The 24,463-nt window shown below is 37.4% G+C and overlaps 1 protein-coding gene across 1 annotated transcript in view; it reads right to left on the minus strand.

Moving 5' to 3' along the window:
* LOC145666562 (uncharacterized) overlaps positions 1-24,463 on the minus strand; it is a 54,430-nt gene that overhangs the window by 14,194 nt on the left and 15,773 nt on the right. Inside the window, exons 3-5 of the mRNA XM_081733905.1 lie at positions 20,597-20,745; positions 9,790-10,066; positions 7,940-8,041 (exon numbers count right to left, since the gene is read on the minus strand). Of these exons, the coding sequence (XP_081590031.1) occupies positions 7,940-8,041; positions 9,790-10,066; positions 20,597-20,745 (528 nt within the window). The remainder of the gene's footprint in view (positions 1-7,939; positions 8,042-9,789; positions 10,067-20,596; positions 20,746-24,463) is intronic.

Genomic DNA, 24,463 nt, shown 5'->3' on the forward strand with positions numbered 1-24,463 from the left:
CAGCAGCAGAAATAATAATAATAATGGGAAGAACAATCAACAAGCTCCTCCCACGGAAGATCAAATTTTGGTGTGCGCAATATGCCGGAAGCGAGGGCATGGTGTATCTATTTGCTACAAGCGTCAAAAAAAGCATAAGGCACCCCCTTGACAAGGAAGCCGAAAGTCACCATCACACGGAAGGAGAAGATCTAAAAGAAACTGGCAAAAATTACGAAATTCCTGTAATAAAAGAACAATCAGGACAATTGGCAGAAGGACGGGAAAACATTACATTCGAGGACGAAAATAACAGGTCGCATTTAACAATTAAAACTAAATTAGACCTTCAGAATGCGATAATTGACACTGGGAGTAGGTTTCCCTCTGGCCAGCTCAGGCCGTTCCCCATGGGACAAGTTTAATTCCATTTCAGACAATAATAAAACGAATTTCAGGCAATAATATTCATTTGAACCAAATAGCATTAATAAAATTTTAAGTAGATCAAACAACATTCACTCATTACTTTAGAGTAATTGACAAGACAATGCCAATAATTATAGGAATCGACTTTCTCCAACGTTCGCATTCCACCATCGATTTAAACAAGAATACAATCTCATTTTTTAAACGACCGAGGAAGCCGCAGCTACCAGCTCAAATCACAGAAAATACATTGTCAGCTTTTACGACTCAGATAGTAACACAGACAGACCACAATTGTTTATACGTGACTAAGCAACTAACTTTACCTCCACGTTTTCATATATATGTACAAGTAGCAGGAAAGAAAAAAATAGCTGACAGAAAATATTTATATGTATCACTGCTTCCTGGATTACGCGAGAAGTATAGGTTAAATGCCCTCGATCAAAAGATAGAAACAAGCAAAATGATAAGTTTAATTTCAAATCCAAATGGCAAAAGCGTAACTATAAAAAGGAATACGCCAGTGGCGGCTCTTGAGGAAGGGCACGAAATTTCTTTTAACGCCCTAGAAGAACCATATTTTTTTGAAAAAGCATATCAATTTAAGACAAAAGAAGAAACGGAAGAACGTCTAAAATACACAAAAACACTTTTCAATAAAGACCTCTTTGACGTTAACCCCGACCTGGACAGAAAGCAAAAGCAAGCAGTTTATGACTTGTTATTTAAATATAGAGACGTTTTTACGTATGCCCCTGATGACATCGGATATTTTAGGGGATACGTTCGTAAAATTAGAATTTCTAAGTCTGCCGTATTCCACGACCGCTCCCATCTATTCCATTAAATATCATTAAACATATTCAAGACCTTATCAAGGCAAACATAATCAAGCCCACAGACAATAACGAATTCGCCTCTTCACTTATGAAGCTCAAGAAGCCCAACACACAAGAATTCCGGATAGTCCTCAATCTGCAGAAATGTAACAGTTATACCAAGTATTTATCAGTGCCATTTCTATCAACAGAGGACTTTTAAACTCTACAAAGGGGAAAACCTTCATAACAACGGTCGAACTTTCGAATTCCTACTTCCAAATTTTGTTGCATCCTAAGAGCCGTAAATATATGACTTTCGAGCTCAATCACAGTAGAAAATCATACGAATTTTTGAATTAATTTAACAAAAGAGACACTGACCAAAGCTTAAAACTTTACTTTATTTTAAACTAGCAGCGTTCACCCCGCTTCGCTGCGGTCACCCCGGAACGCAATAAACTTTGTTACTTAGATAATTTTTACTTTTTCGCTTTCAAGTGATTGCAGTACATGTTAACATTATAGCGCCTGTCATTTATGTTAACCCGCCGAGTGACACGGTCATGCGGGTTGCATATAAATACGTTTATTTTTACCTATGATGAACTAACAAAGGATTTGTACGTTATGGACACTTGAATGGTCAATTATCTCAAGACACTGGTAATTAAAAATTAAAGTGATATGATAAAAACCATCTAGGGTCCAAATCCTAATAACCCCCCAAAAATAAAAGAAATTGGTTCAGCCGTATTAGCGTGATGAGGGAACAAAGGATTTTGTACGTTCTCTTTTATATATAAGATTATAATTTGTAACTGTTTCGGATATCTAGCATATCCTTCTTCAGACACGATCGAAATTAATGAAAATACAGACACATAAATTTTTGAAGTGTACGATGGGCCACTGTACTTTGAGTTAAAGCTTGTCTCTGGCCACTAGGATGATTTTGGAAGGACTACCAGACAGAATTACAAGTTTTGCTGACGACCTTGTCACCAGTTCATATAATTTTCCACAGCACTTGCAGGATTTAGAATTATTATTCCAGAAGCTTAGGAAACACGATTTTCGGGCATCACCCAAGAAGTCACACATTGGCTACCAAGAACTTAACGTGTTAGGACACCTTGTTAGTGGGGAATCCATTAAAATATCTCCAAAAATAGCCACGAAGATACGAAATTTCAAGAGATCGACTACAAAGCGGATTCTCAAAAGCTTTATCGGCCTATGTTCATACCTCAGAGCCCACATCAAAGACTTTAGGATAAAAATTGAGCCTTTCCAGCAATTAGTAACATCTAAATCTAAATTTAAATGGACGGAGAAGCACGATGTTGTCTTTGAACAATTGAAAGAAGATATATTAAACGCTCCATCACTTGCTCACTTTGACGATTCGCTAGAAATCCGCGTCTATTCCGATAGCAGCCAGATGCAAATAGCTTGAATATTGGTCTGCTATGACCCAAAAACCGACACTGAAAAGGTTGTGGCTTATTGTTCTCGAAGACTGACAAAGCTGAAGAGAAAGCTAGCATATGGCAAAAAGAGTTGTACGCTCTCATATATACATTGCGCAAATTTCGCTACTTTCTACTAAATAGAAAATTTAATCTGTACATAGACGCAAAGTGTATAGCAACGATGAACACCCAGTCGGACAAAGTCGGGAAGTGTACACGATATAAGCTATTTTTAGCTGATTACGATTTTGATATACAGTATTTGCCTGGATCCAAACACCCAGCAGATATACCTGGTAATCAGCAGGCTCGAACAAACCCAAGATATTAAGAAAGAAGGGGAAAAAGAAGAAAATAACAAAAGGGGGAAGACTACTATGCTTTTAAATCAGCCTTCAAGTTAATACTGTAGAAGCAGGAGATAACGAGCTTTTACCGAATATCGCAAGGGAACAGCGCAAGGATGACAATTACAAAGACATCATTTCCGTTTTAGAGGGAAGGGAATCGGACAAGATCTCCACAGTCAGATCAGCAAGATTTTTTTGTCTTAAAAACGGCATCTTATATCGAAAACAAAACCACCCTGGTTATGGATTACTACATCTCTTATGCATACCGAAGTCCCTAACCAATTTGTGGTTTACAACCTTCCACCGCCAGGCGGCCAGTCCACATTTTGGGTTTTCAAAATCATACAAAGCAGCTATCAAAAATTTTTATATGCCATATCTGAAAAACTATCTTGCTCACAAGATACGCACGTGTGCAGATTGCCAACGTCTAAAGAAACTACCACAAAAGAAACAAGCTGAACTATTACATCACCCGGTGGGAGAGATAGTAGCAACATGGATATATGACGAGCTAAGGGCCCTTCCCAAGAAGAGAAGGAAGAAATAAGTACATACTAGTGGCCACGGAACTAGCCACACGATATGTCATTGCAAAGACAGTGGACGCCATAAACGCGGAAAATATAGAGAAATTATTGGAACACGATATTATCCTCAAATTTGGAACTTTTACAACATTATATTGGGTCCGACACCCAGTACATGGAGCAATTCGTTTACAAAATTTGGCGCAGAAGTACGATTTCGTCTATAAGTACTCACCCGTATATAATCATGCTTCTATAGGGCTAGTAGAACAAACTAATAAAATCATACAGAATTGCCTTAAGTTTTTCGTACAAGAACACCATACGGACTGGGAAAAATGGTTACCGCACGTTATTTTTGGCATCAATACTTACGTACAAGGAGGGACCAAATATTCAGCAAGCTTCTTATTATTTGGTTACGAACCAAGGACTCCGCCAGAATGTACGCTCGAATCAAGACAACATATACAAATTGACAGAGATAAACTAGCGGCCATCAGGAAGAAAGTACAAAACAACCTGGAATAGACAAAAACAGTTTTACGATAAGCGCCATAGACAGACAACTTATAATCCAGGGGACCTTGTTTTGGTATATTATCCCACAAGGAAAGTAGGTTTACCCGAACACTTCACAGTTCACTACGACGGCCCGGCACGCGTCCTGGAGAAGATTAATTCAAATTTATATTGAGTAGAATTACCGTCTAAATTCAAGGACAGAATTCAAGAAATTGGATCGACCGCTTAAAACCATTTTACGAGGACCAAACTGAGGGAACACAAAATTAAGAAAAGAGAGGCACAAAACCAGGAAGAAGAATTTAACGAAATTCCACGTACTCACTGGGAACAGAAGAGAACCAACAACAGAAGAAACGAAAAAAAAAAAAAAAATGCACTGACATAAATCTGCACTTCTTTATTTCAACTATAAACTTTATCTCATTCTATTATTCAAATTCGTTACATTTGTGCTTCCGTTCTCGCAAAATGCAAGATCAACATTTTTTTTCTTTCTTTTAGTCTCAAAAGTCATTAATACTTGCAAGGTCGAAATACAATGCTTTCTTGTTTCTAGCATCGTCTCTTCAATACGAATACATGAATGCTTAATACGTTATTTTTTCTCCTTATACAGGATGGTCATAAAATCAGGCTCTTGGCAACATTATCCAGAGTGACCAGAAATTCACATTCTCTATTTTTTTCTTTTTTTTCAAAAAAAAAAAGAAAAGTTTATCAATACCAAAACCGATTCTTCTCCTTTCATTCGTTTTCTTATAAGAATTAAATTGTGCATCACCCTTCGTAAGTCCCGTTACAAAACAAAATTTAACCAACTGGCTAAAAATATCTTCACCATTAGGGGAAAAAATGAAATGAAATGAAATCTTTAAGTTTTACGGCCCACGGTTATGCCAGTTAGGCTAAAGGAGACGGTGATGATGAGAGATAAGTGAAATGGTGGAATGAAGAAAGTGGGAGGTAACGGGAGAACCCCGAGAAAACCCACGAGCACGATGTTTGTCCACCACAAAGTACACACGGCGCGAGCTGGGATTGAACCAGGGACCCCAAGCACCTGAGGTGAACGCTCTACCACTCTACCACTAAGCCACCGTGCCCCCTCACCATTAGGAAAACTCAATTCACTGGCGCCTACTAATACAACGAAAGAGACTTCACCAATATAGACTACCCATACCGGATGTGACCGATCCTTAATGAACTGATATATTTATTAATTACAGTGATATCACTTCTACCCACTTTGAGGGAAATGATAAACTGTTTTTGATCCTGCTTAATTGGGACGGAACTACAGTGTTATTACCATTATGTGTATATTTCACAACAAGTTTTTCATAGTGATTTTGGTGTATCATAGTATTTATAGTGTTTTCTAGTGTCTATACGATATCTCCACAGGTGTTAATGTTGTATTGCCGACAAATATCTCTCACAACAATTGTGTATTTCTCAATCTTTCAGATTATTATTTTTTTTTTTCAGTGTGGGGGTGTAAGGATCCCGACATCACGACAGACGCAAGTGTCAACTTAACACGTGCTATTGATTATAAACAACCTAGCAGAAAAGAAGCCGACACGAAAGACCCCGAGGAACGCCGAAAGAAGATGGATCTCACGGAAGGACCCGAAGAGGACAAATAAAAGGAGGACCACCGAGGGACCCAGCATCAGTAGTCCAACTGATCAAATCACTTACACCGCCCTGAGGTCGCACTGGACTAGGAGTACACCTATCCTTCCCGAGGTCGCACTGGACTAGAGGTCCTTTCTACAACCAAGCCTCGCGAAGCTGCCTTATTATTATTATTATTATTATTATTATTATTATTATTATTATTATTATTATTATTATTATACAAAAAATATAAAAAAGGTATTTGAAATATTACCTATTCAATCTGTCACAAATGAGGGTGACTAGCAGCGTTTACAAGGGCTGGGATATCTACATCCATTCCTATTGTTGCGAGCCGCAGGAGATGTAAAAGAGAAGAATCTCCAAGGCAGTTTCTGAAGCGATTCTTCACAATTTTCATGGTGGTAAATGTACTTTCACCCAAATAAGTACTGTCAAACACTGACACTCTTTTCCGACCAAATTCACAGTTTTTAGGGAAAGCTGTTGCCATGGATGCCTGCGCCCTTTTTGTTGTACAGAAGCGCTAAATGGATGTGTTATTTCGAAAGAACTGTGGAAACATTAAACGAATGAATAAATATAAATAAAAATACTATCAGTAATAAAAATCGTGAAACTTTGTGGGCCGTAGAAAACGGTTTGGCGGGCCGGAAGCGGCCCGCGGGCCGCCATTTGGACAGCGCTGCTACAGCGTATTGAAACTTATTCCATCGTTTTTCTTTTGAAAATTGCTTTCAAACGATATACTACCTGACCCCCCTCCCTAGCCATTGAGTTGGACCCTGTCTGGAACCCCCCGAAAATATATATATATATGTACATTCATGTCCAAAATGATTGTCGCATATCTATAACTGTCTTCTTGTAAGAATATAATTTGATAATAATTTTGTAGGGTACTTTTAATACTCATACTATGTGTATAATCGGGAAATGTATATTTGTGGTAAGTTTCATAGGAAAAGAATTGTAAATGTGACAATTAGAATGAGTTAAACAAAATGTTGCTAAATGGACAAGAAGGTTTTATTTTCGTTTTATTATTCTTATTTACTGCTCTTCTGACATGAAATTTACTACATACATGTCTTTGACGATTATATGCATACAAACATTATAAGAAATACCAGGGTAATCGTTGTCAAATTATATTCCTACAACAACATATTTATAGATATGCGTCAATAATTTTGGACATGCGTGTATGTATGTATGTCCACCAGCTTTCGCGTCGAGAATGGCCTGAAACAAGGAGATGCGTAGTCGCCATTATTATTCAACTTTGTCCTAGACTACACTGTAAGGAAAATCAAAGAGCAACCAGAGCCTAGAGTTGAATGGTATTCACCAGGTTATGGCGTATACTAATGATATAAATTTAGTAGGGGATGATAGGAGAACAATAGAAAGAAATGCAGAGGTCTTATTAAACGCGTGCAGGAACATAGGTTTAGAAGTAAATGCAGAGAAAACTAAATACATGGAAGTTTATCGGGATCGTAATAGGGCAAATTACAGATGCGTTAAGATATCGAATAATACGTTTGATAAAGTGGATACTTTCACGTATCTAGGATCAATATTAATAGACCAAAACCATATTCACGAAGAAATTAAATGTCGGTTAAAAGGGAATTCGTGTTATTATTCAGTTCAAAATCTCTTGTCGTCGCGAATTGTCGAGAAATTTGAAGCTTAAAATACATAAAACGATGTCTACTGTTCTGTAACGGTTTTCCGAACACTGTTAGGGTCATCAAATCTAAGATGCTCAGGTAGGCAAGTCATATAGCTAGGATGGAAAAAAGTGAAAACGCTTATAAAGTCTTAACTGGAAGACCAAAAGAAAAAAGGCCATTAGGAAGACCTAGGTGCAGATAGGAGGACAATATTAAGATAAGAATCCAAAACTATTCATTTCAAGTAACGTCCGCTCATATGGTAGTAGGATCTCAAAAATGAGTATGTGGTCAGCAGACAAGCTGGTCACATCTTATTTTATTCCCAATTGTTAAGTGCCCTTCTCAATTTATTTCTTTCATCTGCTGAAGAAGAGTTAGTAACCCTCCGAAACGTTGTGTATGTGAATTAGAAGATTTGACAGTTAAGTTTATAACTTTCGAATGATATTGTGTGTAAGCAATTCTTACGGTCAAACTGTAACATGAACATACCTCTTCATCACCAACTAAAGTCTTCTCTTCATTAATACTTTCAGACAGTGAATCCTTCTTTTCTGCCATCTTTTTCTTCTTTCGTTCTTTCCGCTTGATATTCTTGGGGAAAATAACAAATAAACGTTCATTGAGCATTATATGTGAATGAAAATTCTCATTTATATGTACATTCTAAAAATGAAAATTAAGGAATACATAAAACAACTTGGTAACAAAGTTTGTCTCTTCTCCAAAGTTTCAAATTAAACTAAATAAAATCTAAAAAAGATATCTAACTATTCTTACCACTAAATAGGTTTAGAGTCGTTGTGGTGTAGTCGCTACTGCGTTTACCTAATAGCCGGACGGCCCAAGTTCAATCCATGGTAGGGGCGGGATTTACTTCTCGTTCCACTTCGTTCTAATGCAGCTCAGAGATAAATTCAGCTTCTGTCAAATGAGTATGTGTGGAGACCTCAGGGTAATGATAGCCCGTGAACCACATTGGCATGTCTCCTATAGGGGATTACCTTTACCTTCCTAGTAACTTTTACAAACTCACAGGACTTATTTCACCTTCTTTCATAATCTAAAATCTTGCTGAGTTGCTTGGAGATGACTATTCCGATGTATTCTAATCAAACGGAGAATATTTTCAGAATTTCCCCTTTATTTTGTTCATGGAAGTTTAGTGTCCTTTTTCAGAAGCGACGTTATATGAGACGTTTAAGGTGACATCCGAACCACCATAATAATGCGTTCAAATTTCAATGCTCTCCTACCGAGAATGGAACCCACGTGTACTAATCCTAAAGGCACGTGTACTAACCACTACACCACGAGGACGGTTAATATTCTCTGTTTCTTTCTCTATTATGAAAGAATGTGTCAAGCTAAAAATCTAGTATCAGAGACATACGCTCCACAAGCCAGATTGCATTTAAAAATGCATTCAGAATAAACTTGCTCGCAAAAGTTTTACTATTTATCTCGGTTACTTTTGATTTTTTTTTATCTCCGCAGATTCTTTGCATTACCGGTACCCAACCTTGGCTCATCTCTGAAACCATGTGACGTGTTCTAAAAATACAGAAAGACATCAACAAATAAAGGAACGAACTCTTCGGGTGTGGATTCTTTTATTTGGCAAGGTCTCCAACAACTCATTCTATTATTATTATTATTATTATTATTATTATTATTATTATTATTATTATTATTATTATTATTATTATTATTATTATTGAAATGTTTTAGAGGCGAAGAAGCAGAACACCGGTTTCATGTCTGAGGAAACATTTGGAAGAAACACAACCTAATATATCAGATTCAAGAATGTTATTTAAAGTCACAGGTAAAATCCAGAAAGTCTTTCTGAAATTTATCCTATAAAAGCAGCCTTACTCAAAATAGAAAATATAAAGATGTAGTTTAATTAACAAACGGAAGACAAATTATTAAATAAATACAATGATTAGTAAAATAATAAAACATATGATGATTACCAAAACAATAAAATAACACTAACAGTAGTGTACAAGCTCTACTTGCCAAATAAAAGAATTTAGTGTCTGGCCACTCTGTTTCACAGTGAACCACACCGTTATTTGAGGGGTGGAATTTCAGCAGTTACGAAGGACAAAGGTTATGAAGTACTCTTTCCGGTGAGCATGTTTCATTTCTATTTCTTGATATGTCTCTCTCCTATGTTTAATCCACATGAGCAGGATCAAGCGCAAAGTCGAAATCAAAAGGAATAAATATATTGTAAAACCTACTCAAAAATGTAACTGAAATATTACGAAATACACACACCATCATGCACTGAACAATAATATTAAAATGCCTATCATTTGTGATTGACTCACCTTCTTAATTCTTTCAAATAGTACATCAAGTAATCGAATACTTTCCAATCTCCTCTTAGCTAGTAGTAACTTTCTTTCTTCAATGGCAATTTTAGAATTCATTTTCTTCTCTTCTTTTTCCCTTTTCTTCTGGAGACGTTTCTTCCTCCTTTGTTCTTTCAAACGCTTCCTTTCCTCTCTCAAACGTTTCCGCTCTTCTTTCAATCGTTTCTTTTCTAATCTTCTCTCCTCCTTTCGTTGTCTCTCCAATTCTCTCTCCTTTTCTAACTTCAATCGTCTAAATGATTAGAAAAAAGAGAAACACTTATTATATATCTCAATGATGATGTTATTAAACTACAGTTTAATTGGAAAACATCTTTCTCTATGTTATATGTAGCTAGGCCTCGGTAATACCTACAATAAGTACTTGCCACCAATTGCAAATGCTCAATATCTCATCTTCCAAAATATAGTTTTCTTTTGATTTTATCGACCTAGAGAAAACGTATGATAGGATGCCACGGGATCTTATTGGTGGGCACTGAAGAAGTGTGTTCCGAACACAGACATTTGTATAGTTCAAGGAGTATGGCTGGAGTTAACAGCGCGTGTGGAGTAACAGAATAATTCACAGTTAAAGAAGAACTTCATTAGGAATCTAGTCTTTGCTCATACACTTTTACAATGGTGATGGATGAGCTCACACAGGATATTCAAGAATTGGAACCTTGGAACGTTCTATTTGCGGACCATATCGTGCTGACGAGTGAGATCAATGCAGCACTACAAGAGAAATTAGATACCTGAGGAGGAGCATTGGAGAGCAAGGCTTAGAATTAGTAAATCCAAGACAGAATATTTATATTGTCCTTTCAGTAAAAATGTAATCGATACGACTGAACGAAAAAGAGGTGGTAATGACAAGGAAATTCAAGTACTTGGGATCAATACTACAGAAAAATACAAAAATAGATGTAAACAATGAAATATGATGGCAACAGGTCCGAATAATCGTGAGGCAGCATAGTTTCCACTGTAGCAAACTCCTGCGTAGAATGGAAAAGGGAAATGATTCGCCATACCACTTTGTCAATTTTCCGAAGATCCTGCAACGTACAGAATGGAGTCGAGCAAGTGTCTGTTGGCTGAGTCCAAACTTTCACTAGTCCATTCGTGAAGTATCCGGAATAGGCGAAAAAGAAATCAGTCGAAATCCCGTCCGCCGAAATTCCGCCTTTCTTGTATAGAATGCGTGAGATAATCGAGAAGTATGGCTGGAGGTCTTGTCTATGTGGATCCATACATTTATTGTCTCGTCACTGTACAGGTGGGGGATGTGTATGTATCATACAAAAGGTCCACGATGTTCTCCTGGAAATCAGCTGCGTCGACTTTCATGTTGGAAGGAACTTCGACGAGTGGCATTATTCTCCGATTAAAAATATCCCGCCACCACCACAAATCCCTTGGAAAACTTTTCCTTCCATTGCAGCATAAAGCTAGAACGGCTGCTGAGGTCTCTTTGACGGTAGAAAATGGATCGAGCTCTGTTGGTCTCATCTAGGTACAGCCATCCTTCATCCAGGGTACACATCCTTTCACACTTGTTTCCTGCGAGGTATGTTTCATTTAGTTTTCTGGCATTTGCGAACCTCTCCTGGGTTTGGCGCTCTGTGAAGCAGGGTCCGCCCGCTTTGTGACGAGTTTCTAGTGCCAGGCTCTTCCGAATGATGTTAGAAACTGTCCTTTTGAAATATCATCTCGTATTGTCAAACTTCTCTGTGTTGGAGGATAGTCTTGTGTCGCTGCTCTCCTAAGAGTGGGCACTGTAGTGGGTATTCGAGCGGGCTGAGGGATTATTTTCCTCACAATTCCAGGCCGACCACGTACCGCTGGGTTCTGTTGGACACATCGTTGCATGATGAGATTCTCATCAGCATTGCTGACGATTAGACGATTAAACCCTCTTTTTCGAACCGTTTCACTATTGTCCAGTGGCTATCATCATCATCATAGGTATTCTGCCCTTACTGGCAGGTCACTTGCAGCAGCTGAGAAGTTTCCATGCTCCACGGTCCTCCGCTAACCTCTTCGTCTTCACGTATGATCTTTCTGTTTTTATATCATCCATTAATTAATTGTAATTTCCTTCGCCCTCTGCCTCTCTTTCCCGTCACCATACCCTCTATGACGTCCCTCATGATACAATTTCTTCTTAGGCAATGTCCCAACCAGTTTCTTTTTCTCTTCTTAACAATATCTAAAAGTGTACTTTTCTCCCCCATCATTTCTAACACCCACTCATTCGTTTTCCGCTCGACCCAACTAATTCTTTCCATTCTTATCCAGACCCACATTTCGAATGCTTCCAGTCGTTTTTCATCACTTTTACGTAATGTCCATGTTTCCGCCCCATACAGTACAACACTCCATATGAAGCATTTTATGAGTCTTTTTCTCAACTCTCTATTCAAGGTCCCACAAAACAGACTTTTCTTCCTCCTACAGGCTTCTTTCGCCATTCCTATCCTTGCTTTTGTTTCACGTTCGCACTTCATGTCATTACTAACTGGCTATAATGGGCAAAAAGTCCACAAACGAATCCTACCTCCATTGTTCCACGGAACGTGCTTAACTAAACTGTTACCAAGTAAGGTGTCAATGTAACCATCGATGTACCAGAACACAGCAATGGTGAAATGCGTAGTTCGGAAGGGTAATTAAAGTCAGCTATTTTTATTGTGTGCAACATTCTGTAGTGTCTGCTTGAAGCAACCCACCATTTACAATTAAGGTATCCCAGCTAAAAAATAAATAAATAAATAAATAAATAAATAAATTAATTAATTAATTAAAGGAAAAAAATTCAAATAGGAGGACCACGCAACTAATTACGTAAGTTAATTAGTAAAAAGGCTGTCAAGTGTACATAAATAAATATTATATATGACTAGTGTCATATAAAGGAAATATTTCTAGTAAATAAATGAATGAATGATAAGTAAATATAGGGAACCAAGTATGAAGGAATTTTGATTCGATTTGTTGTATCGTGTAAATGAAAGGAAAGCCCTATACTACATTAAAAACAATAAACTTCAAGCTAAACGAAATTGCATTCTATAACAATCTGCTCATGTAATATTAAAGGGAAATTCAAATGATATAATGGAACATTAAAAATTAAAGGAAGACAGAAAGAATTCTGAACTGAACAACTAAACTTTGTTTTTTTAATATTGGTTTCTCACCATTAACCTTTTTGATTAAATATGTCATTCACAGAAGTGTAGCATGGTGAAACTTAAAGTAAAAAAAGATGTTTAAAAAAATGATTACTCAATTGACTGTCCCTTGTAATATGCAGATAAGTTTAGGAACGACAATTTGCATAGCAACCTAGCAACAGATCTATATGGTTGTTGTTCGAAAACTTGCTTGAACAACAGTCTTCTAATTAAGTTTTGTCCTACTAAATCAACAATGAAAACATCATGACTGAAATTAGTTCGCTATATTTATACAAAAAGGGATCGGGTTCTACCCGACCAATCTTCAAAGTGTACTTATTGAATGAAAAGCTGTGCCGCCGATACCAGGTGTGATTGATCGAACCACCAGCATTATGGACTTTCGCCCGATATCACAACTTAAATTGCAACAAAGTACAATGGACTACAGTCCATCTCACTTTCCTTCCATAGACCTTCGCAGGCCAGAGGGTTCGTGGGCATCCTTGTAACAGTCCAAATACGCAGAAATTCATTTGACAAGAGTCAGTCAGACTTTTTATAGGAATGTAACGAAAGAGAAATACGTATTCTCGTTTATATTACAGGAATGTATAGAAATACAAGGTGTGTGAGAAAAGTAATGAGACTGGCAACACTACGGGCGATCTAGCAACGTTGTGTTTACCGGTCTGTGCTAGACTGGCTTGTTTATCCCTTCCACTTCCTCAGTCTGAAAAAATGAAATCTTTAAGTTTTACGTCCCACGGTTATGCCGGTTAGGCTAAAGGAGACGGTGATGATGAGAGATGAATGAAATGGTGGAATGAAGAAAGTGGGAGGAAACGGGAGAACCCCGAGAAAACCCACGCACACGGTGTTTGTCCACCACAAAGTTCACTTGACGGGAGCAGGGTTTGAACCCGAGACCCCTAACACCAGAGGTGAACGCTCTACCACTGAGCCACCGCGGCCCCTTCCTCAGTCTGAGTTAGAACTCCGTACAGCTAATACATTATTTTTGACAACACCATCAGTGAAGTTGTTTTTGTTGTATGTTACAGAAATGGAGCATCGGAATTAAGAGCAACGTTGTGCAATAAAGTTTTGTGTTAAGCTTGGTGAATCCGCGAGTGTGACTTTTGAAAAGTTGAAACAGGCTTATGGGGAACATTGCTTATCAAAAGTACAAGTTTCCCGCTGGCACAAGTCATTTTTGGAAGGCCGAGAACACGTTGAAGATGAATCTCACTCAGGGAGATCTTCAACTTCAAAAACTGCCGAAAACGTTGAACGTGTGAGGGCTCTTTTGAGATCAGACCGTCGTTTAACAATAAGGATGATGAGTGAACAGTTAAATTTAAACACTTTCACCGTACATCAAATTTTGACAGACGATTTGAACATGCGAAAGATTTGTGCCAAAATGGTACCGAAAACCTCACAACTGAACAGGATAATCGGAAAAACGTGCGCGTTGATCTTGAGAGGATTGCCAATGACCAAGAATTCTTCAATTGTGTGATCACAGGTGATGCATCCTGGATATTTGAGTACGATCCTGAAACAAAGCGGCAAAGCGAAGAGTGGCACACTCCGTCATCTCCTCCGTCGAAGAAATGACGTTTTCTCGGCCAAGACTACGTTGGTTTTCTTTGGGAAGGGGAGCAGTAAGGGTATCGTGCACAAAGAATTTGTTCCACCAGGACAAACTGTCAACCAAGTGTTTTATAGAAGTGTCCTTGAAAGGCTCAGGAAAAGAGTGATTCGTGTGAGACCAGACATTGCAGACAAGTGGATGCTTTATCATGACAATGCTCCGTGTTACACGGCCATTTCCATCAGTGGATTTTTGACCTCAAAACGCATTACTGTTGTTCCTCAACCCCCCTATTCACCTGATTTTAGTCCTTGTGACTTTTTCCTTTTCCCGAAATTGAAACATGTCCTAAAAGGACGTCATTTTGGAACTCTGGAGAACATTCAAAAGACTGTAACCGACCAGTTAAAAGCCATACCAGTTGAAGACCTCCAGCGCTGCTACCAAGAGTGGGAACAACGACTCCGCCGGTGTATAGCTGCCCAAGGGAACTACTTTGAAGAGGATAACATTGTTGTTTGAAAAACATAACAACTTAAGTTAATACAAAATCAGTCTCATTACTTTTCTAACACACCTCGTACGTATTCTCGTTTCCTGCTTCATGTCGTGATGAAACCAAAAGGATGATCTGGCGGTATGGCTAGATTGTTCATATCGCTCCGCACCTGGTTCTTTAGACTGCACATGGCTTTGTGATAAACTGAAAGTAAGCAACATTCACCTAAGCGGTTTTGTCCACTTTACATATCTCAAACATCTCTGGTAACCATATCCCACGACAATCATGATTCTCTGCGGGAAAACTTTCTCAGTATTGGCGGTAAAACTCGGTTCGTCTATAGGGTGACGATAAGCAACTGCCCGAACGTTACAATTAGCACGAGATAAATGTCGGTCGCATACAATGTGATAATCGTCTTCCATTTTGACCCTACCCAGTGTCTTTCATATAGCATGCGACAGTGTTGTCTTATGTGGAATAATGTGGCACGGTAGGAGGATGTGAACCCGACATTTATGTATCTACCAAATGCCAAGATAGTGACGAATGAGTGGCTGACAATGGAGTACTACAGCAGATTTAATCTCTAAGCCATGTTACGTTGGGATGGTGACAATCGACAAGTTCCATAAAGCATATCAAGCAACACCTTTGGTAGTAACTTCAAAAGGAATTCTTTTGTTGACAATGTCTCTTCATAGGCCCCACTTGTGTTAACTCGCCCACCTCTTTAGCTGTGGCTACTTCAATTGTTAAACCATTTTTCCGGCACTCTCACTATTCGGTTATACGAAAAATGCGTGGAAAAGTGCCATTATATACCCTTCCCAATAACAGCTCACTTTCAGTGTCATTTCACTAGCACCAACACGACAATCCGTCATCTGCACGCTGATGCACAACATTGAAAACGACGATGGTTTAATAGTTTTAGTGCAAGTACACAGATGAAAGCAATGTTACCAAAACAGTTGGATACGAACCGATCTATTTTCTGTATACATAGAAGCGGTAAAAACTACTGATGAAGATATTTACTAACAGATATGTATGATGTAGAGATTTACTAACAGATATGAAGATATGTATGATGATATTTTCTATGTGATGAAACGAAGTATTTAAAGTGAAAGGAAACATGTACAAAAGCATATCGTATTGATCTGATTCGAAAGTTTGTTCCTTCCGATTTCATTCTTTAGATTACATAGTTCCACTATACTTTATGTCGATACACAAACTTTAAAATCAGGCTAGCGTCTAAAGCCCTTTCTCTTTTAATCATGATAAATAATAATTTTCACCTTCTACGCTTTTTATTGATGAATGGCCTGTACCTGAAATCGCAAAACTGTAGAGTTAAAATTTGACCTTTTCTCTATACATAAAACTCATCTTGAAAATTGTTGATTACCACACAAAAATCATCAGAAACTACGACGGTATGTCTTATACCATACAGAAAATGTAATTCCACTATTTACAACAAGTATAAGGGGAATGAATTTCAGTTTTGGCTTCATTATAAAAATCTGTCTCTTACCTACATGTGATTATCAGACATCGGAATAATTAGCTTTCAGCCTATTAATTTTCTTGCTTCGTAATTTCAAAATTTCAGTATATTTTTCCGTTTATTTTCACCAAATCTGAATACGTGAATATTATTGACTCCAATAGAATTAAGCAGGATTGGAAACTGAACAAGGTTAAAAGATTTTTTGAGGAAACAAAACGGCTAACTGTTGTTATTATTATTTTTCTCAAGTTTGCGTAGAAACTCATTACTGTGAAAGCCACCAGCAGTGACATGAATGAAACAGGTGCCCATTACATTTTGTTCTATTGAAATGTCTTTCTAAGACTACAAAAATGTGCTGGAAAAATTTCACTCTTATTAAACTTAGAAATGTGGCTGACAGTAACCAGAGAAAATCTCAAAATGTGAATTCTGCGAGATGTAGTAACGATAAAAAAGTAAATAATAAATAAACAATTTTTAAAAAAATCTCATGGAGAAAATTATTTGAGCAGACAGTGTTCAAGTTGTATTATTATTACATTGTACATGTGTACATGTGAATTACGAGTTCATTCTAGAAAGCAGAAATGTATAACAGGGTCGAGATCTTTAGTGCAGTGCAAAATTCTTTGCTGGTAACGTCTTTCTTTCTTCCCTCATGGAAAGTAATGTGTCCATGTGAAGGTACCCCTGTCGGGGAAGAAGAGGTTTGTCTCACTCTCAAATGTCGCATTGTACCTCTGCCCTAATACGAGATAGGGAGGTCCGGAAATGAGCCCCTTCTTGGTTGAACCCGGGATAGTTTGGACTCTGCCGGCTTGTGGAAAACCATACGATTTGGTATCTGAGGCCTATTTCTCAATATTACTAGTCTTGTAATACTAGTGTAATGCTTTTCAAAATCAAATATTTTACAATAGTATCTAATAAATTATATAAAATTGAAAGTTTGTGACTTCGTACCTCTTGAACCACCCGACCGATCTCAATCAAATTTTCAATATTGATGAAGTTCGGGCCTCGGATGGTTTTATCTGTTCACTTTGACGGAAGAACCTGGAAGGGGGAAAGGGGACATAAATAAAAATAAAAACGTAATCACTCTTAACCACAAATTTTCAACATAGATGAGGTTCGGTCCTGGTTTTTTTTTTTTTTTTTTTTCACTTTGACAGTGCATCTTACGGGAGGAGGAGGAGAGAAGATATTGAAAAATGATCGAAAATGACCGATATTAGTGTCGGTTACATAGTTTTCGGGGTCGCTGAGACGAACAGTAACACTCCATTGCACTTTATGTCCAAAATGAAACATATTCTCAACGTGCGAAGAACGGGTATTCTGCTAGTATACCATAAACTCATTAGATGTATCAGCATTAACATTTAGAAATGAAATGAAATCTTTTAAGTTTAACGTCCCACGCTTATGTCGGTTAGGCTAAAGGAGACGGTGATAATGAAAGATGAGTGAAATGGTGGAATGAAGGAAGTGGGAGGAAACGGGAGAACCCCGAGAAAACCCACGAGCACGGTTTGTCCACCACAAAGTCCACACGGCGCGAGCTGGGATCGAACCAGGGACCCCAAGCACCGGAGGTGAACGCTCTACCACTGAGCCACCGCGCCCCCCATTTAGAAATGACTCCTACTATTAGTCTAGTACTTCTACTTCACGATATTTTATGACTTGTAAAAAGCATATTAAAATTAAAAAAAACTCGTACTTTTGAAAATAAGCCCCTAGTGGTTGAGACATCTCTTAACTCCATTGGAGAGAAATGATCTTGCGTTAACCGCTCTGCTGCTGACACTGGATGATAGTAGACTTCCATTAGCTAGGAAAGTTTCTTCTACCAGTAGGAATAATTAAGGGAAGGTATCGGTCTATTGTGCGATGAGTGTATCCCATTATCCTGATTATCCCCCCACCTTCGGATGCGAGATGGTGGGGTCACACAATAATAAAGTACCCACTGTAATAAAGGATGGGCTGACTCACCAGAGTGAACTTAGTAGGCTCATTATCTCAAAATCGCACGGGTTCCCATAGCCTGTAGCCCAAAGTATAAAGTTTGGATGGAATACCTTAGTGCTGCTTCTAGTATTTTCGGGACCACCACACATTTTGACACTGAGCCATTCTCAAAATTTTAGGGGATATATTTTTGACCCAGGTGCAGAATTAATAGAACATGTTAGATTGTTGGCTATATTAGGTATAGTCACGAGGTTCCGCAACGATGTGAATGGGACTAGTAGAAAATGTCGTCAACGGAATACATAGAAAAACCGCTATAGCACATCAAAATGTTAAGTGCACAGTATTTAGAGATCCAGAATATTTACTTATCATTTATCATACGTATACAATTGGATGTTTCTAACCTTTGTCGCCCTTAAAAAGTTCTAACCGTATTAACAATACAACCTCAGAATTTGCCTGAGAGAAAACAATCCTGGAGAATCGCAAAATTATAATTCGATTCGTTCAACTGCGAAGCAAAACGCTATATACATTCCACGCTCGTTCGGAAGTAATAAACAAAAATTCGGATAAATATTTTAAAATGGCAATTCCCCAACTTTTTTGAATGATGATCCCCATCTATTATTTGAAACTTCCATCAACATTTTCCACGTCTGTAATTTCACGATGAAGAGCCTTTGTTCTCTAAATTTAATTATATCTCAACATATAAGTGAAAATCATACTTACGTAGTTCTATACACCAAAATCTAATTAACAGGAACATGGTAGATCTTCGTGTCATATACACGGGTCAGTCGTAAGTTTTACAATACGAACAGATGTGCATCGTGTACGGAGTTAATGTCACGTAACCAAAGCAGTTCAAACGTGAAAGGTGCTAGACAGCACAAGTATAGATAGCTAGTTTGTACTCCAAAAGACTGCGTAGTGCTACTTCCGTGAGACTTGCAGATGCAGATGCTACAAAGTTCAATTCGCAAACTTCGCCTTACGAATTTGAACTGGGCCATAACAATGCGGAAGAAACCGAAATATTTGTTGTACAAAAGGTGAGAGGAAGCTAGTCACAGCAAAGCAACCACATGGTTCAAGAAATTTGGCACGAATTCCAAGAGCCTCGTCAATCAGCCAAGGCCAGGTAGGCCAAAAAACGTAGTGTCTGAGGCTGTGTGCCAAGCTATAGAGGCAAATCCAACGACTAGTACTCAGAACTTATCAGGCGAGCTTTCATAGCCTGTATAGTTTATCTTCACTTCAGCAAACATCTGAAGCTGTCGAATTCTGATACATGGATTGACAATCTCGTGCACGAGGCCGAGTTGAAGTGTGCAAGAAACTACTGGAAAATACATGTGATCTGTTTGTTAAAGAAAATAATAACGTGCGCCAAAAAGTGGATATTTATCCGAAATCCTAGAATGCATAGACAATGTTTAAACTAAGTGCCGAACAGACGTTTCGAATTCAAGGCGATGGCTATGACTAGTGGAATTATCTGGGGATAATTCTTCACGATTTCGTTCCGGAGGTCGAACAAACAATGACAACCTGTATTCCGAATAGTTGGAGCCGATATATGCCATTGCATGCCAAACATACCCATAGTAGTGATCAGAAACCGAACCCTTCTGCAGCAAGATAAAATAAAACGACACACTCTCAAACGACACGGAATAAACTCCAGAAGCTTGAGGGATTGGTTGGACTTGGATTTCGCGACTCTTTCACCACCGAGGCTGTATGAGACATGGACCTACAGCTTAACACGGAACAAGAGCTAGTATCAGTGTGGAGTTAAGAACTGACCCACAAGTGACTTTGAACGGTGCAACACTATGGTCTCTACTTTCAGTATGCGGAAACTTTCCTTGAAAATGACAGAAACATCGCAAAACTTTTGAGCTACCTTTGTAATAAGAAAGCCAAACAATGTCCATTGGAGTCAGAAATACATTTAAAGAATTGTAATATTTTACCTTTCTTCCTCTTTTTTCTGCTCTTCAAGCTCTTTCTGCAGTCTTTCTTTCTCAAGCCGTGCTCTTTCTTGAGTTTCCAATTTCTCCCTTTCAATCCTTCGTCTTCTAATGGATGCATCGCTCAAGTGTTTAGTTTTATCGAAATCTACCTGAAATTTTAAAATTACTTAGAAGGATATTACAAATTTACATTATTAAAAATAATGATAAAAAGACCAGTAGTAAATATTAAAACTACATTTCATGTGATCCGCAACGAGAATTTTCACGTAAACGAATCAGTTTCTTCAGCTTGGAGCACAGTTCAATGTTAGGTATGCGGCGAAACAAACTTTTCGAAACATCTTTTCTACAGCTCTTCCAAATATGGTATTGAATTTGTACGTTGTTACATTGTTTACTGTATTTTCTAAAATATGCCCAACCCTCCGACAATTCTTGATTTAACTTGTACATGTCACCACAAAACTCACTTTCGTTTCTTGATAGTTTCCTTGTCTCTTGAATAATTTATTTTTAAGTTCGACCTAGACTATTAACAGTTCAACGCTCAGTGCTCTACAGGCTTCCTACGTTATATAACGAGTATCACATGCACCCGTCGATTTATTTATTTCTGAAACTGCATATAACTCTGCATTACGACATCATTTTAATGGGCAAATTTTAATTCACCATTGTTAACAACTTTTGTCAATATTGTAAATACTGTTACTGATTTACTTTTGCATTAATTTATTGTTACATTGATTTGTTACACATTCCAGTGTAAACTAACGCTCAGCTGTATCTGGAATTATGTTCATAAGTAAATAAATATCCAGTTTATTTATTTTTCCTGAAGCCTCAATAACTAGTAAATGCAAATATATACTATTAATTTAGTAAACCGTTAAGAACAATGATGACAGAGCCATTTTTCTTCTCCTTTTTTCAAGCAAATTCGGTACAAGTATGAAATTTTTCATTATTTTCAATTTTGCTTCTATTGAAACGACTCCTGGAAAGCAATTGAGTTCGGAATCAAAAATGCCAACGTCATTATTAGCTTCCACTGCATACTTTTGGAGTCAGTGTGCATCGCACTAAAGAAGTTAACGCTCCCTTAGACAACTTTAAAGGTCAATACCTTCAAAATACATGGACTGCTCTGAGCACAATCTTCAATAACTCAAGTGAGAGTAATGTTCTTTATTGCATGGAATGTTATTCTGTACTTGAATAATTTATTTAGAAAATATTAAGACGAGAAATTTTGTCGATGGATTTACACTTCCTTTCTCAGCCGTAAGAACTGGAAATAAATTGTACTAAAAACAACTCTTAAAGTAATATAATATATTAGGAGAAGGGGATCGTGTCGGTAGCGACGAACATAATACATATCTTTCATGATGAATCCTATGCTCAAATCAGGGACATCAAATACCGAACAAATGACTGGTGAATGTACCGTTTTTAGTTCAACTAGTGGAAAATCTAAAGAGAATTTTGCCATACAAAGCGCTCTGACGCTTATTTAGATGTAAGTAGAACATGATATAATGTGAAGGCTAAATTTTATGGTAAAATAACTTAACAACACGCTTCCAAACAGCTATGTTAAAAATGAAATACTGGAAGGCAATAATGAATATGACGTACATAGGTACTTCGAATTACCCTTTCTTTTGTACTTCACTTTCTGTGTATGTTCAATCATTATATTCCAACAAAATCCCGCGATTTTGTTAAATTTTTCCAATTAAGCACGTAAAATACATTTTTGCTTCGATTTAAACCAAGTACCAATTACTCAATTAACTGACTGTTCTGAATATTACTCTTTTCTTCCTCCAGCATCTTCTGTTTCAAAGTGACGCATTCTAATGACTACGTCTTCCATGTCTCTGGAACTGTGACGATAACTCGAACCACCCTTCAAAGACGAAAATAGCATTCAGAATGTATTAGTTAATTATGTAAAAGGAATATGTCTATACACTCATGTAAGTAGAGACGCTTGAATTTCATGCTGCCAAACATTACGAAATAGTGGAACAACTTAACGAAATGTCTCCGTAATCTAATAAAAGAAGAAATGTTAAAAGTTTAATTTCTTAAGTTGGGTATAACTAGAGTACTAACAATTCACAAAAATGAATTATGTAAACGCGGTAACTAAAAATGTTGAACTCTTCGACACGTACAGGAACAATTAATAACAAAATTTTCTTTGAAGCAACTCAATCCATGTCCTCAACATATCATCAATGTTGAAATTTAATGCAAAATATCGAAGACTATCACTTCTTACTATGTACCGAAGTTACTGTACCATTCCTTACTTGGCAGTAATTAGCCTTGACAGTTGTATTTTTGACCGCATTATTGTGAAATTTATGTTATCCTTAAACTCAGGCTACAAACAAAATATTCACCTATATTTTAATCATTATGAACCATATGCCTACTTATGTCTACAGACACTAAGAACTGTTGCTTACATTCTACAAAGACGGGCCACTGGATTTGTGGTTTCAGGAGTCATATTGACGACGATTTTCAAGATTTTATGTTTATTTAGAACTCACTATAATAAAGAAAGAATGAATGCCATTTTGGTACTGTTACTATGAAAGTTCGAGCTGTGTCAAATAACTGCATAAGAGCCTACAGCCTAATAATTAACGGATTTCTATTCGGTGACATCTAATTACTATTGACATTATACCTTCCTAATTACTCATTTTTTATGATAAACACAAAACAATGCTATAACAGATTAACAAAAATAAAATTAGCATTAAAACATATTTTCAAGGGTCTCTACATACAACACTATGCTCTCAGTCATTATCATTACTTTAATATCAAGTTTATGCACAACTTAAGAAACTGCACAAAAGCAACGAATTTCCCTCTAAACAAGATTAAACATTTGAAGCTTTCGACTTTTGTATCAGAAATTCAGGATTATTAAAAACTTTCTCATGTAAACTGACACATTTATGTTGTGTGTTCTGTTGACTATTCATGATACAAGCATAAAACAAGAAAAAGTTTTGCACCACCAGGACATCCGAGTTTACGTATTTCCTACGCATTTCCTCTCAAAGAACAAATCCGGTGATATTAAAAATAAGGTTTAAAAAACAAGTTATTAAAAAGTATTACAAACAAGGTTTTGGATCCTCTCCCAGTAATGCAGAGAACTCATATAAAAGTACAATGGAAGGTGATGTGCGACATCCGACGTCCTCACGTTAAGGTAGCCCAAAGTGTTACAGCACAGCCACTCTATTGGATTCATCCAACGGACTTTTTTTAGTTAGTTAGTTGGAGTTTAGCGTTCCTTTTCAGCATCAAGGCTATACGAGATGTGGACTTGCAGTTTACGGTGGAATCAGAATCACTGTAATGCGTTCGAATTTCATGGCCCTCCTATCGGATCCATGAGTTCCCGGGATTCTTTGAGATCGTACTTCGGTTCATCCACAATCACTCGATGATCAGATGTCACACATCCAACATTCATCGGTAAAGAGAATCCGAGGCCATATTGTTTTCTATTCGATTCTAGGTGCTCACTGATGCTGGGATAATAGATCTAGTGGGTAGAAGTATCAAGAATAAACTGAACTGTATAATGAAGGAAAAGAACAGAGCGATATAAAAAGTTGACAATCAATAGCTGTCGTTTATGTTAGAATTTAATATAGAAGCCGGTATAATCGTAAACTAGAAATCGACAGAAAGTATGTAAGCAATATATGAAGTGATTTAAAGTGCACATGTTAGGAGTATGTGGATCGACTATTCGAAGAAGACAATTATGTATTAATGTATGCAGTGACAGAAGGTTTACTTTACATGGAGAGTACTTAA

Source organism: Thermobia domestica, chromosome 12 (genome assembly GCF_964235325.1).
Source record: "Thermobia domestica chromosome 12, izTheDome1.hap1.1, whole genome shotgun sequence".
NCBI classification, from domain to species: domain Eukaryota; kingdom Metazoa; phylum Arthropoda; class Insecta; order Zygentoma; family Lepismatidae; genus Thermobia; species Thermobia domestica.